This window comes from Phyllobates terribilis, unplaced genomic scaffold (assembly GCF_046119375.1).
Source record: "Phyllobates terribilis strain yellow unplaced genomic scaffold, ASM4611937v1 Scaffold_5__5_contigs__length_657084704, whole genome shotgun sequence".
NCBI classification, from domain to species: domain Eukaryota; kingdom Metazoa; phylum Chordata; class Amphibia; order Anura; family Dendrobatidae; genus Phyllobates; species Phyllobates terribilis.
The window spans coordinates 397,393,626-397,412,813 of NW_027362765.1; the positions used below are offsets into that span (position 1 = coordinate 397,393,626).

Below are 19,188 nucleotides of genomic sequence, written 5' to 3' on the forward strand. Positions count from 1 at the left end.
ACCATTCCCCAGTTCCTGTAGAGACAAACACCCTCACCCTCTTACTATAGAAAGGCAAAGACCCACCTCCACTTCCTGTAGACATACAAAGCCCTGCCCTCACTTTCTGTAATCCGTCTCAGCATCTTTGCTGTTAAAGACAGATTACACTTGACAGCAGGCAGTGAATTGAGTATTTATCACAATATTTATCAAATGAGATCAATTGATCTGAAAGTACAGTAACTAAGGCTCAAAAATAAAGTATTGACATTATGGAGACATGTGCCGCAAGCAAACCTCATACCTCAGTGATATTTGAATTTCCTTGAAGATGCATCGGCTGCGTGATCCCCTAGTCATTTAAGTCACCAGTGTGTTGTGTGGGTCGGGGTCAAGCACATTCTGCCACGGATATTAAATTCGGAAGGTATCATAGCAATTAATTCAAAACTGATCCCGTTACTCTCCGGTAAAACTTATTACGCCAATTTGACAGGAAGAAATATTTTGCGGAGCACTTCAGAGCCGCCGATTTCTTTAAATAAAACACTAACACCCCATCTTCTCTGTCTTAATGACAATCCTCTACTTGATTACATATCTGCTCTCCTCTCCTGCTGATGCTTATGGCAGTGGCAGTAATGAAAACAAGTGTGTTTCAGCATCGCTAAACCGCCGCGTCAGGGATCTTATGGAGAAATTACTGCAAAAAAACACAACGCACGCATTGGGTGAAGTGAGATCTCTAGCATTCTCAAGTTGATATGTAAAATGTGACATTAACCTGTCAATATGCAAATATATCTGTTGGTGCCCTGATGAAGGAGTGTGGAACACCCAGAAATGCGTAGGCATTTACCAATAAACAAGGATTTTATTATATGTTCCTGATTTGAGGATTTTTCAGCGGCGCGGACGTATATCTCTACCTTCACCACCTTTGGAAATATGCAAATCCGGAAAGTGGAATAAGACAAGTTTTACAACTGAACGTATCTTACAGGTAGGAAAAATTACACATTTTCTGCATAAAATGTTAGGGCACCTTAACATGACATTGCATCACTTATCTTACAGCCGAATTATACTTCAGAGCTGAGTTCACAATTCTGCTGGCAATAGCCGACGAGCGTGTCCTCAAAGGGGGTTGTTCCAGACTAAAAGAAATTAAACTAACTGCAGCATTACTCACCTATTAGGCTAATAGTTTTCTTTTTCAGGTGAACAAATTCAACACATTTGATTTAGCAGTTTCTGATTTCTGAAGAGTTGTTTTTATTTTAGGAACTTTCTAGGGGTATATTCACACTGAGTTTTTGTGAGGAGTTTTTGAAAATAGTCCAAAAACCACTAAGAGTTTAAAAACCATGGCGTTTAATTTGAGTTGTGGGTTATGTGCACACAAAGTTTTTTCATGTGGAATCCGCCTGAAACCTGACTGAAAAAGCACTCAAACATTAAGAATAATATCATAATGCACAGCAATGTCAAAATGACTTGTTGTGCACATATTCCATCTAAGCATGTTTACACTTTTTAGAACATAAATTCTCAAAAATCCTCCTCTGACATCAAAAACTCTTGGAAAACTTTTAAAATTAATTTCTTGGCGAAATCCACTTTGTTGTTCATATGAGGAATTTTTGAGATTTCCTTTACTGTCATGGACCAGGAGGAAAAAATCTGCATGTAACTTCTTTGAAGAGTATCCTGAAAGAAACCTCTCCAATCTAGGAACTATGTCCAATAAAAAGACTGCAAAAGTCTTCACAGAAAAAAACTTTTCAAAACCGATTCAGGAAAAGAAAAACTTCTTCAAAACCTCCCTAAAACAGGAGAGCTTTATGAAGCAGTTTCTGCCTGAAAAACTCTAAAATCTCTGTGTGCAAATATCCTAAGACTATGTTCAAATGGAGTTTTTCCAAAACAAAAAGCTTTACAAGGGGAAACCACTTCAGGAAATGTTCCTTTTTTGGGGAGTTTTTGGAGAGTTTTTCTTGAAGTGTTTACTGAAGCAGTTTTGAAGAGTTTTGGAAGAGTTTTATTTCCTAAAGTGTTTTTTTTCTTATCATTATGATTGGACAGTGCCTAGTATGGAGTGGATTCCATCAAAACACACAAGAAGTGCCTTTTTTCACCAGACGTTTTTCAAAACCTCTTCAAAAAAAAAAATACTCAAACTTTTCATATGAACCACAAAGTGGATTTTCTGTAGCAATAAATAAGAAAAGTTTTCCAAGTAGTTTTTCAGGACTATTTTCGAATGGATCCACTCCAAATCCTTCTCACAATCTTATGTGAACATAGGCTTTAATTTCCCAGCCCCAAAGCACTGATGGTTCAGTGGTCTCTTCTATATATTTTAGTTTTCCTGGTGTGATGACATGTGATTGCCAAATTATTGCTGCAGCCAATCACTGTGCCCAGCGGTCAGGTGCCATGTGAGCATCACCACTAGGATCAATGATTTGCTGCAGCGGTCACATGCCTATTTTATGCATAATCATACCAGAAACGTAAACTAAGGTCAGTTGGGACCTCTGAAGTGTGAAAGAATATAACGAGTCAGTAATGGTTCTTTATTTTCAATCTCTTAATCCTGGACAACCCCTTTAGGGGTATGTTCGAGGAAATTGTTTTTGGCTTTTTCCAGCCATCTTAGTCTGTCTTCAAGCCATAAAATGAAGTCTACATCTAATATGAACAGGCTTTATGCTGCGTTTTTGCTCCAATGTAATGAATTTGTTGGAGTGTTTTTGGCATCGCTCCTCCTTTTAGTCTCGCACCCATTTTCTCATCACTCTTCAAAAGGATGCAAACAAGGTAATCAAATCCCTCTGAAGGTCTCAAACTACAAATAATCAAAGTTAACTCATGAACCATACATGAAATATTGAAAAATTTCAGTTCTGAAACGAGTAGAATTATGAATACAGCTCTGGAGGAAAGCAAAAATGTATATGGTGTAGCTTACACCTTCCGGTTTCCATATTCAATGCAAATCACCTGAATCTCAACTCGCGGCAAAAAATAATTTATACACGGATGTTGTATGTAATCACTCACGCGGTGGATGGCGTCATGATGCAGCCTCCCTTGTCATATCCTTTGCAATTGCATCCTCGTTCCAGTGTATCATGGTTCATCCCAAAATTGTGGCCAATCTCGTGAGCGAGGGTGACAGCCCCTCCGAGTGGGTTGTCTGAATGGTCCTGTAAAGCAAACACAATTTGTTTCTGCTGGTTAGATTATTTAACATCTTCAGGGCCAGCGTTAGGTAGTTGTTAACTGGGCAATTGCCCAGGATCCCCACACTCTTCAGGGGGCTCCCAGCCGCTACAGCAGGAGCTACACTGATAATAGCATTAAAACAATTAAAAAAATACACATATTTGGTATCGGAGCATGTAAATGCAACCGAAATGTTTGAGTGTGATGGTACAATATGTGAACATTTAGGGCCCTACTATAAACGTTTGCCAGGGGCCCCACTTTGTCTGAAACCGGCCCTGAACATCTGGTCACATTAGGTCAAGTCTAGTCAGTGTTGGGTCGGCATGCTAGTGTGGCACCCTGCTACCACAGGTACCACAGGACCCAAAAGGGTGCATGGACGCACTTCTCCACAAGAGGCCCTCACTACAAACAGACACCTCCACCCTTCCACCTCATACCACCAGAGGGAGCCCTGTTAGGGATATATATAATGGAGGGTGGAGTTAGACAGTTCAGTTCTGAGAGCGTGCTGGCGCTGAGACCAGTGAAGGAGCAGCACGTCTGCTGCTGTGTTCTGAGGGCCCCGAGTGTGGCCGGAGGCAACGAGGAGAGGAGAAAGGAGTTAAAGGGGCAGAGGAGCATCACAGGCTCACCCCGAAATACAAACCGGACACCGGGTTCGCGCCTACAGGGTCCTCTACACCGAGTAGGGATTACCGGCATACCAGGAGGATTACAGATCCCTGGTCGACCTGAAGCTAAACCCTTTACAGGACCAGGAACCACGAAGGCCCCAGCGTCCAGGGATAGTGGTTGCTAGAGAAAGGTCCTACTACCAAGCGACAGGTGAGAGAACAACACAACACAGAGGCTAGGCCCAGTTGCAGGCTGGCCAGGAGCTTAGAGAGAGGGAGAAATGGACCAGGAGGCCTTATACCCGCTCACTGGGGAGAGTCCAGAAGTGCACCCTTCCTGCCGAGTACCCTGGACCATACCTGACATCTGCACCAGTAAAGGTACTGAAGTGAATCTCCAGTCTCTGTCAGTTACTCCTGCTGCGCCATCTCTTCTGCACTACAACGCCCAGCATCACCATCTGCACCTACACTGCCCTGGGGCTGTGCTCTGCCTGTGGAGAGCCGCACCAACCCAGCTGCCCTAACACCTGCCCCGGAGGTCTGCAGCAGCGCTGGTACCCGTTACCAGAAACCACAGGTGGCGTCACGAGACAAAAACTGTTACCAACCAAAAACCCCTTTTTCAAGAGAGACCCCAGAGTACGGGCCTGGGAGCCGACTGCCGTGACATCCTAAACAAGGTGAAAGGCCCGGTTACCGAGTCCCCTATATCCCCCTGGGCGAGACACTAGTTCTCCCAAAAATCTAACATGGCCCATAAAAATAATGAACAGGGTTTCAAACAGAACTTATACTTCGGTAATTTTTGGAGGGTTACATAGAAAAAATGAGGCCTCATGGCAAAAATTACAGTGTGCTTCCATTATTGTGCTAGGACTGAACTGACTTAACCCTTTCCATGGACCAATTTTCCACCCCATTGTTTGCCCAAAATAAAATTCCTCTTGTGGGATACACAGGAGGAATTGTATAGGTTCTTTCCACCCATAAACAAATGCGATGGCCCAACTAGGGCTTCTTTTTCCCAGGGTCACTTGGACTGTCACTACAGTGCACATACTGTTGGTTACAGCAAATTTACACACACGTGATGTCACTGGTGTGTCAGAGGTGACAGACAGTCGCCCTGCAGTTGTTTGCAGGAGATCCCTACGTTTGGCATTACAGACATCTTCTTAGAGACTGTCTTCTAGGACCCAGCAGCTACCTCCCTCTGGCTAATTAACTCCCTGGCCTGCGTGTATAAATACCTGGTGTGTTCTAGAGGGAGTTGCCGGTGATATTCATTATTCCTTGTGAAGGCTTAGCAAGAGCAGTACCTTTTCCTCTCTGGAGCTTGAGGACGTGTTTGTGCATTTGTCTAGAGTCATCTAAAGCTAAGCACTTTTCCCCCCGTTTGTCTTTCCTTGTTGTCTATAGTCATTAGTGGAGAACGACTAGTGCTCATCTCCTCCCTTCCCTAGCTTGAGCCAAATGCCAGGAAAAGACAGGGCGAGGTGGGCGTGCGGCAATTGGTTAAGAGCCAATACAGGGACGTTAGGGGAGACAGGGTGACGCTAGATCAACCTAGGAGGTCTCCACTTTCCCCCCTTTCCCTAGAGTCTGGGCTCCCTTTCCCTCTTCCCTTTGTGTTGCACTAAGTCTTTCCCACACCTTGCGTGACACATGATATCCATATTACAGACCAGTAATGACCTTCTAATAAGCTGTAGTTGACTTACAATTTCTCACCAGGAATGTGAAAGTATTAACGCACATTGAAAAAGTTCCTTTGCACCAACGTGTTGCTTGGTAATTCTTTATGCTTGATCTGTCCTCTCCAGTGGTTCTTGATAAATTCGGGCCAATAAACACAGAACCACTCCAATCTCATCCCTATCAAATTTTTATGATATGCCTTTCACCCCTTTAAAATATCGACATATAGATGTCTATTTACTCTCTAGATATTAATCACTATTGGCTTTTACACATAGATTGGACTGTGCTCCGATGCAGCAGATTTGTTGTGGATTTCCATTGAGGATGTGACTCGCCCCCAGGGCCGTGGGGTACTCTTTGGGGGAAATCACGGTGGCTGGCCCAGGGCAGTCAGTGCATAAAGGGGTATCACTTATTAGTAAAAAGTTCAGAGAGTTCATGACGCCACCTGTGGTGTCTGGTGAGGATCACCAGCGCTGCAACAGTCCTCTGAGGCAGATGTCAGGGCAGCTAAAGATGGTACGGCTCCCCACAGGCGGAGCAGGCCTCAGGGCAGTGTAAAATAGATGAATGGTGCGCTGGGCGTTGTAGTGCAGGGGAGGAAGAATGGCGCCGGTGAAGAAACAGTCAGAGGCCATTCGATGCAGTCATCCAGGATTTTACTTACAGTTCTTAGGCAATTCACAAGTGCACCTTACAGGTGAAGGCCTCCCTCGTCGCGCCGCATTCACCGGACACCGGGAAGGCCCTTGGTGCTGGGCTTTCGGGTTCCGCGCCCGGGGGTGGAGGTTCCGGGCTGCATAATGGTTCCGGCCAGAGTGTGGCAGCATATGGCGGAGGCTGGGGCAGGAGGCTCAGGAGCAGGTCGGTGCTGGCAGCGCCTGGGGCTGGGGATTCTCTCCTATCTGCTCCTGGGTTCCACTCGACCTCCTGGTTTCCTGTGAACTCCGCCGGGGCTGGTGTGCTGCTGTTGGCATTTGGTCTCACTTTCTGGCGGGCAGCTAGTTTCTCCAGCAGCTCACTTTTCCACCGGGCGACCGCTGCCTGCTGGGCTCGCTCCACCTGCTGGCCCAGCTCGAGGACCTCGCTCTCGAGGAACTCCACATCCTCCGGGGACAGCTTCTCTATATCGTCCTCCATGGTGGAGGGGGTGGCTTGGTGCAGCAGCAGGCCAGAGGCAGAGGCTTGGTTTTTGCTCCCTTCCATCTCGGCTGCCGGGTGCGGTCTGGCTAGACGGGTAAAGGCCACCCCGTCTCCATTGCTTTTCTCCTCCTCCTCTCCTCTTTTGGGGGCGGTCCCATGGCGATTTGCTGTCGGTCACTCCCTGTGACGACCTTCCTGCCTTGACGGACACATCTATGCGGACAGTCACAGTTGCAAGGGGCAGGGTTCGCTTTTGGCGCCATTCTGGGACCCGGCCCACGATGGGAGGTTCCATATTGTTGTCTTTGATCACGCACATAATGGAGCCCGTTCTTCTGGGGCAGGCGCCACATTCAGAGCATAACACACTTCTTTAGGCGCACAATACCCGCAGATGGCGGGATGGTCACGCATCCTGTTTGTGACGCCAATTGGATGACTCGCCCCCAGGGCCATGGGGTACTCTTTGGGAGAAATCACGATGGCTGGCCCAGGGCGGTCAGTGCACAAAGGGGTATCATTTATTAGTAAAAAGTTCAGAGTTCGTGACGCCACCTGTGGTGTCTGGTGAGGATCACCAGCGCTGCAACAGTCCTCTGAGGCAGATGTCAGGGCAGCAAAAGATGGTGCGGCTCCCCACAGGCGGAGCGGGCCTCAGGGCAGTGTAAAACAGATGAATGGTGTGCTGGGCGTTGTAGTGCGGGGGAGGAAGAATGGCGCCGGTGAAGAAACAGTCAGAGGCCGTTCGATGCAGTCATCCAAGGTTTTACTTACAGTTCTTAGGCAATTCACAAGTGCACCTTACAGGTGAAGGCCTCCCTCGTCGCGCCGCGTTCACCGGACAGGGGTTCAATCCCTCCTCAAGCAGCTTAGGAATGCCTGGCGGAAACCCACTTTCTCGTGTTCCTACTTTGACCGTCTTCACACTTGGCCCTTCTCTCCTCTGCTCTACGCTACCCACTCTCAATCCCACTCGGGTATGCTGAAGTCCTTCCTGTACGTCGGATCCGGAACCAACCTGACCCCCTGGAGATTAGAATGAAGCAACCGATCCCTCCTGACACCTGGCAGGAGCGGGGCATACGTGTGCCGCCCTGCACGTGCCGTACCCCCTGGGATCCCTTCCTTAGAACGGAGCCTACTCTCTGCTCCCCTCCGGGGCCTCTATCCTGGGCCCTAGCTTGTGGAGCAGAGCTCCTGATGAGCCTCTGCTCCCGGACTGTTCTTCTCAACAGCCCTCACTCAACTCCACTCACCCCCACACTACACGGTGTTCCAATTATTATGCAAATAATATTTTCTCAGATTTTCCCAAATTACCTATATGAATTGCAGTCATTGTAATTTTCCAGTCAAATAACTGTTAGAGTACTATTGAAAGGTTTCTGTACAAACTGCCTATGATAACAGTATATTTTTAAAAAAATAAAAAACTCAAACTGCACTCAAAATGCATGTTCCAAATTATTATGCACAGCAGAGTTTTCAACCTTTTCATTTTAATAAAGAACAAAAAAATGGTCATTTTTGAAATTATAAGCATTAGCAGGTTATTACAAACTGAAATCAAACAGTTTTCAACTCAAAACTTTATTCTAGGTGATGTTACATTTGTACATAGGACCGCTTGTTCGAAAGGAGCTTCTGCTCTCTCTTGTCCATTGAATTTGTCAGGTTTTGGATGGTTTCTGCTTCAATTGTTTTGCATGAGGACAGAATACCCTCCCAGAGCTGTTGCTTAGATGTGAACTGACTCCCGCCATCATAGACACTCCTTTTGATGATGCTCCAGAGGTTCTCAATGGGGTTGAGGTCAGGGAAGCATGGGTGCCACACCATAAGTTTGTCCCCTTTTATGCCCATAGCAGCCAGAGATGCAGATGTGTTATGTGCAGCATGAGACGGGGCATTATCATGCATGAAATGATCTCGATGGTCCAGATGGATGGAGTGGAGGATGGCTGGTTGATGGACACCCCATGCAAACACGGCTACGGCGCTAACAAGGAGGAGGTGGAGTAATGTTTTGGGCTGGAATCATGGGGAGAGAGATTGTCGGCCCTTTTAGGATCCCTGAAGGGGTAAATATGAACTCCATAATGTATGTTGAGTTTCTCAAACAGCACTTCTTTCCATGGTTCAAGAAGAAGAACCGCGCATTCCGCAGCAAGATCATTTTCATGGATGATAATGCCCCGTCTCATGCTGCACATAACACATCTGCATCTCTGGCTGCTATGGGCATAAAAGGGGACAAACTTATGGTGTGGCACCCATGCTCCCCTGGCCTCAACCCCATTGAGAACCTCTGGAGCATCATCAAAAGGAGTGTCTATGATGGCGGGAGGCAGTTCACATCTAAGTAACAGCTCTGGGAGGGTATTCTGTCCTCATGCAAAACAATTGAAGCAGAAACCATCCAAAACCTGACAAATTCAATGGACGAGAGAGTTCAGAAGCTCCTTTCGAACAAGCGGTCCTATGTGTAAATGTAACATCACCTAGAATAAAGTTTTGAGTTGAAAACTGTTTGATTTCAGTTTGTAATAACCTGCTAATGCTTATAATTTCAAAAATCACAATGTTTTTGTTCTTTATTAAAATGAAAAGGTTGAAAACTGTGCTGTGCATAATAATTTGGAACATGCATTTTGAGTGCAGTTTGAGTTTTTTATTTTTTTAAAAATATACTGTTATCATAGGCAGTTTGTACAAAAACCTTTCAATTGTACTCTAATAGTTATTTGACTGGAAAATTACAATGACTGCAATTCATATAGATAATTTGGGAAAATCTGAGAAAATATTATTTGCATAATAATTTGGAACACAGCGTAATGGCTTCCCTTTTATATCTACTGTATAAGTGCTTCCTGTATCTGCTTCCACCACCCACACCCACTATTGGTTCCCTACCTTTGGTTTCCCCCCCACTCCAGCCAGGGACAGGGCTCAGCAGCTGCGCTCTGCATGTTGCCCCTCCAGCCGGCCTGGAGCAGTGTAGTGATGGATGCAGGTGTTTGGGGTTCCGTGCAGCACTCCCTCCTTACCTGAGAGAAGGGAGGCACCACACCTCGGGGTGAGGTGCAGTATCTCTGTGGCGACTGAACCCTCAGGGGCGTCACAGATGTAATACATGCAGATTTTACCCTTTCAGGGGCGCCCATACCATTGTTTCAACCCGAGCAGCTGAACAGAGGTCCAAAAGGTAAGGGGCCCCACTTCCTCATCCAATGCAGCAGCAGCTTTTGTCACAGACACATTATTGGACTGCAAAGAGCCCGTATACTGGTATTGCACAGGGGCCCCTCTTTTATCTGTGTGCACCCCTGATATAGTACACTGTGTGCCGAATTATTAGGCAAATGAGTATTTTGATCACATGATACTTTTTATACATGTTGTCCTACTCCAAGCTGCATAGGCTTGAGAGCCAACTACCAGTTAAGTAAATCTGGTCATGTGCATCTCTGTAATGAGGAGGGGTGTTGACTAATGACATCAACACCCTATATAAGGTGTGCTTAATTATTAGGCAACTTCCTTTCCTTTGGCAAAATGGGTCAGAAGAGAGATTTGACGGGCTCTGAAAAGTCCAAAATTGCGAGATGTCTTGCAGAGGGATGCAGCAGTCTTGAAATTTCCAAACTTTTGAAGCGTGATCACCGAACAATCAAGCGTTTCATGGCAAATAGCCAACAGGGTCGCAAGAAGCGTGTTGGCCAAAAAGGCGCAAAATAACTGCCCATGAATTGAGGAAAATCAAGCGTGAAGCTGCCAAGATGCCATTCGCCACCAGTTTTGCCATATTTCAGAGCTGCAACGTTACTGGAGTATCAAAAAGCACAAGGTGTGCGATACTCAGGGACATGGCCACGGTAAGGAAGGCTGAAAAACGACCACTTTTGAACAAGAAACATAAGATAAAATGTCAAGAATGGGCCAAGAAATATCTTAAGACTGATCTTTCAAAGGTTTTATGGACTGATGAAATGAGAGTGACTCTTGATGGGCCAGATGGATGGGCCAGAGGCTGGATCAGTAAAGGGCAGAGAGCTCCACTCCGACTCAGACGCCAGCAAGGTGTAGGTGGGGTACTGGTATGGGCTGGTATCATCAAAGATGAACTTGTGGGACCTTTTCAGGTTGAGGATGGAGTGAAGCTCAACTCCCAGACCTACTGATAGTTTCTGGAAGACAACTTCTTCAAGCAGTGGTACAGGAAGAAGTCGGTATTGTTCAAGAAAAACATGATTTTCATGCAGGACAATGCTCCATCACATGCATCTAACTACTCCACGACGTGGCTGGCCAGTAAAGGTCTAAAAGAAGAAAAAATAATGATATGGCCCAACTTGTTCACCTGATCTGAACCCCATAGAGAACCTGTGGTCCATCATAAAATGTGAGATCTACAGGGAGGGAAAACAGTACACCTCTTGGAACAGTGTCTGGGAGGCTGTGCTGGCTGCTGCACGCAATGTTGATCAAAAACAGATCAAGCAACTGACCGAATCTATGGATGGAAGGCTGTTGAGTGTCATCATAAAGAAAGGTGGCTATATTGATCACTAATTTTTTGGGTTTTTGTTTTTGCATGTCAGAAATGTTTATTTCTAAATTTTGTGCACTGATATTGGTTTTCCTGGTAAAAATAAACAAGTGAGATGGGATTATGTTTGGTTTTTATTAAGTTGCCTAATAATTCTGCACAGTAATAGTTACCTGCACAAACAGATATCCTCTTAAGATAGCCAAATCTAAAAAAAAAAACACTCCAACTTCCAAAAATATTAAGCTTGGATATTTATGAGTCTTTTGGGTTGATTGAGCACATAGTTGTTGATCAATAATAAAAATAATCCTCTAAAATACAACTTGCCTAATAATTCGGCACACAGTGTATATGCCATGACGTTACGAAAAGCAGGGGCTGGATTTTTGGGATCCCCGCCGATCCAGAGAATGATGGGGTCCCGATTTAGTGGTGCACCCCCTGCTAATGTTTCCAGCTGAGCCACCTGGCTGTGCACTGACTTCACTGCGTTTCCCTGCACAACCGGTAGGTCGGGTGGGGCCACTGATCAGAGGAAAACTCTCAGGATCAGTGGAGCTCCTAGACCTTGTATAACAATGGCATATTCTAGCAGCAAGGTGGGAAAACCATTCATATATAGGAAGCTGCCAAGAGCGGAAAGGCAGCATTGCCCCACTGTTTTGATGACCAGGGTGAGAACCATTACTCTACACTGACCAGAGTTTGTTTTTACCTTCCCTACCAACAAGTAAAAACATATTTTCGAGGAAATGCCCCTTCAAGGTTCCCGACAAGTATGCATTAGGACACCACAATGCTTCTCCTCATTATTCCCTTTGGCCAAGTTCGCGCAGTTTCCTGATTATTCATCCAAGCAGTCTCCAACAATTGTTATAATCAACACATAGCAATCACTCCCTCACTCTTCTAAGCGAATGACTAGATCCTGATGACTTTTCCCCGAGACGAGCTGCTTCATTTAACACACACACACAGACAGGGCTGATGACATATTTGCTCCTTTCTGCCCCAATAATCTCAAGGTGATTACCAGCGTTGGATACGATTGCTCAACAACCTTTCCTTTTGCCATGATTTTTGACGCCGCGGTCACTGAACGGGTTAAACAACGTGAGATGCTGTTATTAGCACCGTGTAATTGCTGCACGGTGTCATGGATGGTGGTAGATGCAGAGAAGCCTGGGCTCTTTATTAGTATCTGTGAATCACGGCGCTGCGCTCGTGAAGTCGCACCGGATATTTTGACATTTCCTATTAATTTACATTAGATATTTTTAGCACGTTAAATATAACTTGATGGTTTACAGCTATGCTGATCCATTATAGAGAATTGTTTAGCCTCTTTCTGCAAAAATATAAAATTTACAATCAGTTACTATACTATGGCGCTGAATATCAATGACCGGCAACAGTCTACAGACAGCATATGGCTTTATTCTGGGGCTAGAGGTAGTTTCTTTTTTTTAAAATGTCCATTGTTAACATATCCTCCTCCTATTTATTTAGGACACGCTCCCATCCTATAGTTTGAGCCCCTTTATCACACCCCAAAATAAATACAGGCCTTCAAAATTTAACCAGAACCCCCTAAATAAATATGGACTCCAGACCAGACATCCTAAATTCAGCCCTAGACCACATAATTAATCCAGGCCCACGAGTAAAGAAAACCACTAGCGCAAGGAGAGGTGGAGTCTTTACATAGTGTAGGTACAGCCCTGCCAGAACCTTTCTCCACAAAGGGGTTTTTCATCAGATCTGTTTTTTAAAGGCTTAGAGTGGTATAAAAAATCCCCCCCCAAAAACAAGAAAGCAACACAGATCCCTTGCCACTCCCGTTTCGATGTTCCCTGCCGGTCTTTGCTTCCTGGTCCATGACAGCACACAGGAAATGCCACTTCTCGGCCAATTACTGGCTAAGGCAGGTCACAGCTTCAACCAGTGATTGGCCGAGTAGTATTTCCCATGTGTAGAGGGGACCAAGAATACAAGCGAGACAAGCAGGAACTTGGGAGCCTTGGATCGGAAGTGATGGGGGAGATGAGTATTGCTACTTCTTTCTTTTATGCCACTAGGAGACTTAAAAAAAAAACAGACAAAAACTAAGGGACCACTTTAATGTCTTCACCATAGAACTACTTCTCAAGAGATGAAAATGGTGAAAGATACAGTGGTCCAGGGTGAGGAGTGAAGAGGAATAGGCCAGAATTATGAGTGACTTCTTATGTATTCTTCTGCACTTTAAGAAAATAAAAAACAAAGCAGCTTGGAATTTATTTGCAAAGTCTTCCAATATGGAGGCATTAATCTTGTAAATCTGCAGAACTTTAAAAGGAAAACGATAATGGCACTTGACACAGCTTTCTCCATTTAATAGTGACATGGAGTGCGCGCCCGGCCTCTCTCTGTGCGCTGCAGTCATTATATCCGTCACGGTGAGGATAATTCACCCATACATGGTTCCCCCTTGCGGTCACTAATCCCCTCCAGTTTCTCAGCCCATCATCATCCTGGCTATGGAGATAGCTTTAGCAGGTGCCAGCCCACCTACAAGGTCTTACGACGGCCCTGTTTTGGTCTCCTGCCAGATTATGGCCCTATTTTTTGTGTCCTTTTTTCTGTTTGCGGCTTGAGGTCTCCATACTGTACAATAGTCAGCCCCATGGCTAAAGTCACTCACCCGGGTGCTAGAGGTTCACACTAAAATTCTCTCTCCATGGAAGGATACGGTGGGGAACTCTTACTCTCCCTAACTTTTCTGTAGACTTGACAATGATAGCTAGCCCTGCCCCTGCAGAACATGCTCCTCCTCCCAGGACACTTTTTTTTTCTTTTATATCTTTTTCTCCTTTCTGACTCCTCCTGCCTTTTCCGCTGTCTGTCAAAAGACCTCCTCCGAGCTAAAAACTTTTCCAAGGTGATTTAATCTTCCCCCCTCCACCCAAAAAAGACCCAATACAAACAATAAGAAAGTCTGGCATTTATTTCTTTTGAACTTGGTGGAACCAAAACTTTTCACCCTGTAAGGGGCCTTTGGGCACTAGCAGATACTGACAGAATCGGGCTCCTGTGCAAAAACAATATATGGGCCCTTTGCAACTCAAGAGATCATCATAATGTACAATTCCACCTGCTTTGAAGGTAAAAATGGATGCCCTTGCCTCTTGGACCCCGATTACACCAATGATATGTCCGCCCATGCTTTTGGGTTTATTCAGGCACCAGTGTCCAGAGACAACTAGTGCTGCATCCACCCCAGCCTATAGACCCTATAGGTCCTAAACCCTTTTTGCACCATATAGGGTCTGTGCACTCCGGGGAAAGCAGAATGTTGCTACTTTCTTCTTGCAAAATTTCCACACAAGGAGAGTAAATGTATGTAGATTTATGTAGATGGAGTGTCCCTTTAAATTAAGAGTATAAAATGTAGCCGGTTGCTCCGTACTTACCATAACTACGCCGCCTGATTTGTCTGCTGTGCACATACTCATGATTGGTGCCATGCCAATGGTTGTACCCTGGAAATGCACCCCGCTGGAGAAAGAAAAAAAAAAACACAGGATAGAGATAAAGCGAGATGTGACTTTATTCAATGTAACTGTCATCACTCAAGTTTCCATTATCACATATGAAGCGCGCTATTTAGTTCTGCTGGTTATGCTGCGGAGAAAACGTTTCATTATTCACACAGAACCTCCTGAAATGGAAAGACATCTCATTTCTACAAACTCCCATTAGCATGGCGCTGTCACTGGATTCATTTAAATATTTGTCAGCGCCGTTATGAAGGCAGTGAAGCAGAGGGCCGGTCACAGCGCAGCGCCGGGAGCTGTCACACAATGCTCCCAACTCCATGTTAACGGCTTCTGTCTGCAGCCTCACCCAGGGAGGCTGCGAGTAAGCAAAGTTCACGCGCTCAGCCGCCATAAGGAGATGAGACGCTGATTATAACCCGGCCTCCATAATCATTCAGGGGCTGAAGTCATTTGTATCTGCATCTGTTTTATATATTCTCGCCCTGTGTCCCGACCCCGATGTATGGAGGGTCCATGTAGTTGTGTGTATTCAGCAGAATACATCCTCCTCCTCCTCCTTACATCCTGTTACTGCATCTGGTCTATGTTCCCTTAGCATTATTTGTCTTGTCCTGTGTACGTGCTGCTCTTCCTCTCTGACCTTCTGTCTGCGATCACCTCTACCTCCTATGTTCTCTTATTGTGTCCTGTCTTCAAATCTATTATACCCCCTCACCCCCCCTATGTCTTGTCTTTGGTCCTTACTTTTTCCTGGGTCTCATCTTTGCCTCTTACGCCCATGTATTGTGTACCTTGCTGAGCCTCCTTCATGCTTTCTGTGCTCACTCTCCTTTCTGTGTCCCATTGACTGTATGACCAATCTCTATTCTGCTATCTCTGTACGATGAGTGTACTATTCCATACACATGCGAGCATCATGAGTAATTAATAGTGGTATATTTACCCAAAAACCCTGCTGGACTAATGTTAATAAGGACAGATTGCTAACTGCAACTACATCAAACCACCAAAAAGACAAAAAGACATCACGATCGAAAAAAGTCCTCAACTAGAATCATATGTAAAAGTATAAACTTTATTAAACATGTACTTAATGATTCAAACAGTTATATAGGGCAAATGTAAAAGCAGCCCCCTGACGAAGGTTCGCCCAAACGTGCGTTGGGGTAGACGTGCGCCCACCCAGCAGGCAGCGTTTTCAACGGATCCTTGCACCCAAGGTAATTGTGGACCCTAAATAATATAATGTACACCAATTGATGTTCATAAGTACCAGTACTATGGGATATAATTATGCAATGGTTCAGGATCATACCATTAGCCAAATGTTGGCAGTGTGGCATTGAATAATTTTTTACATGTTTAGCTGCTTCTCGGGTGGTCGACGTGTCTTGTCGGCTGTTGCACATGGCCTTCTAGCCATCCGCTTTTACATTTGCCATATATAACTGTTTGAATCATTAAGTAGATGTTTAATAAAGTTTATATTTTTACATATGATTCTAGTTGAGGACTTTTTTCAATCATGATGTCTATTTGGTGGTTTGTTGTATCTCTGTATGATGCATGTTGCCTCCTACATCTTTTCTGTTGCCCCCTGTCTGCCCCATTTTCTCTCTTTTATCTGTGCCCCATCTATGCCACTCTTTTCACTCTTCTTCTGTGCCCTGTCTATTCCCCCCTTTCACCTCTTCTCCTTTGCCCTGTCTATTCCCCCTTCACCTCTTGTCCTGTGCCCTGTCTATCCCCCCTTTCACCTGTTCTCCTGTGCCCTGTCTATCCCCCCTTTCACCTCTTCTCCTGTGCCCTGTCTATCCCCCCTTTCACATCTTCTCCTGTGCCCTGTCTATTCCCCCTTTTTACCTCTTCTCCAGTGCCTAGCATATTCCCCCTTTCACCTCTTCTCATGTACCCTGTCTATTGCCCGTTTCACCTCTTCTCCTGTGCCCTGTCTATTCCCCCTTTCACCTCTTCTTTTGTGCCCTGTCTATTCCCCCCTTTCACCTCTTGTCCTGTGCCCTGTCTATCCCCCCTTTCAACTGTTCTCCTGTTCCCTACCTACTCTCCCCTTTCATCTCTTCTTCTGTGACCTGTCTATTCCTCCTTTCACCTCTACTCCTGTGCCCTATCTATTCCCCCTTTCACCTGTTATCCTGTGCCCTGTCTATTCCCCCTTTCACCTCTTCTCCTGTGCCCTCTCTATTCCCCCTTTCACCTGTTCTCCTGTGCCCTGTCTATTCCCCCTTTCACCTTTTCTCCTGTGCCCTATCTATTCCCCCCCTTTCACCTCTTCTCCTCTGCCTGTCTATTCCCCCTTTCACCTCTTCTCCTGTGCCCTGTCTATTCCCCCCTTTTACCTCTTCTCCAGTGCCTTGTCTATTCCCCCTTTCACCTCTTCTCATGTGCCCTGTCTATTCCCCCTTTCACCTCTTCTCCTGTGCCCTGTCTATTCCCCCTTTCACCTCTTCTCCTGTGCCCTGTCTATTCCACCTTTCAGCACTTCTCCTGTGCCCTGTCTATTCCCCCTTTCACCTCTTCTCCTGTGCCCTGTCTATTCCCCCTTTCACCTGTTCTCCTGTGCCCTATCTATTCTCCCTTTCACCTGTTCTCCTATGCCCTATCTATTCTCCCTTTCACCTCTTCTCCTGTGCCCTGTCTATTCCCCCTTTCACCTCTTCTCCTGTGCCCTGTCTATTCCCCCTTTCACCTCTTCTCCTGTGCCCTGTCTATTCCCCCTTTCACCTCTTCTCCTGTGCCCTGTCTATTCCCCCTTTCACCTCTTCTCCTGTGCCCTGTCTATTCTCCCTTTCACCTCTTCTCCTGTGCCCTGTCTATTCCTCCTTTCACCTCTTCTCCTGTGCCCTGTCTATTCCCCCTTCACCTCTTGTCCTGTGCCCTGTCTATTCTCCCTTTCACCTCTTCTCCTGTGCCCTGTCTATTCCTCCTTTCACCTCTTCTGTGCCCTGTCTATTCCCCCTTTCACCTCTTCTCCTGTGCCCTGTCTATTCCTCCTTTCACCTCTTCTCCTGTGCCCTGTCTATTCCCCTGCCACTGGGTTACATCTTTACATTCATAAAGAATTGCTCCCTAAACATAGCAGCGTACACGGGCGTCCGGATTCCCTGATGCACCCCATCATATGGCCCCAAATATTGACTGTTATAATCCTCCTATGTTTTTATATTGCAACCTTTGTATTACAATTTTCTTTGCATTGACACTGTTGGCATTATTAATACAGCAAACTAAGAGTATAAATGACCCGGCACTACCTGGGAGATGACCGCCCATGTAATGTTAGATACAATGCATTCTGTAGCCTTAGAGCCGGCAGTAATAGGAGCACTATTAATAATGGCAGGCAAGTCGGGTAGGCTTCTCTAATTATAGGCATTAATCATAGAAATGAATATTGTAACTACACAATCAAGGAAAATCGGAAAAAAGTAAAAATGTAATTGTAACATTGGTAAATAGACAATGTGGATTGCAGGGGAATATTGATCCACTGGTGTCTAATTGCACAATGATTTTCACAGTTATCGTTGTCTGTATTCATCATGTATAGACCTGTAATATGCACTCATATCATGCCACAAGTCAAGGAACAAATGCAAAAGGAAATGTGCACATTGCTACTACATGGTTAGAAATGCCATTGCTATCCATGTACAATATAAAATACGCCGTCATTTCATTTTCATGGTTCCAAATTTTAGCAACAAATTGGTTGTCGGATATTACATTCAATTGTCTTCTTGACTGGTCTAGTGGTTAAAAGGATAATCTAGTCTAAATAAGTTGGCACCAATTGGTCCCACCATTGGGTCCCCCACCATTTTCCACTCCTCGTTTTCTATTAGGTCTCCCTTGGATATGAGACTATAGCCAGGGTAAGCTGAATGGAGCCGATCGTTCAAGTGTATTAAACTGATGAAGATACCCAGTGCTCGGCTATCCTCAGGTCCTTGTCATTCCAGTGCTCAGTTCTCCTCAGGTCCTTGTCATTCCAGGGCTTGGCTATCTTCAAGTCCTTGTCATTCCAGGGCTTGGCTATCCTCAAGTCCTTGTCATTCAAGAGCTTGGCTATCCTCGGGTCCTTGTCATTCCAGTGCTTGGCTATCCTCGGGTTCTTGTCATTCCAATGCTCAGTTCTCCTCAGGTACTTGTCATTCCAGTGCTCGGCTCTCCTCAGGTCCTTGTTATTCAAGTGCTCAGCTATCCTCAGGTTCTTGTCATTCCAGTGCTCGGTTATCCTCTGGTTCTTGTCATTCCAGTGCTTGGCTATCTTCTGGTCCTTGTCATTCCAGTGCTTGGCTATCCTCAGGTTCTTATCATTTCAGTGCTCGGCTATCCTCAGGTCCTTGTCATTCCAGTGCTTGGCTATCCTCAGGTTCTTATCATTCAAGTGCTC

The 19,188-nt window shown here is 45.5% G+C and overlaps 1 protein-coding gene across 1 annotated transcript in view; it reads right to left on the reverse strand.

Annotated features, from left to right (window-relative positions):
- The window catches only part of ADAM12 (ADAM metallopeptidase domain 12), a 778,476-nt gene that overhangs the window by 276,028 nt on the left and 483,260 nt on the right, over nucleotides 1-19,188 (reverse strand). Inside the window, exons 10-11 of the mRNA XM_073685043.1 lie at nucleotides 14,688-14,772; nucleotides 3,049-3,194 (exon numbers count right to left, since the gene is read on the reverse strand). Of these exons, the coding sequence (XP_073541144.1) occupies nucleotides 3,049-3,194; nucleotides 14,688-14,772 (231 nt within the window). The remainder of the gene's footprint in view (nucleotides 1-3,048; nucleotides 3,195-14,687; nucleotides 14,773-19,188) is intronic.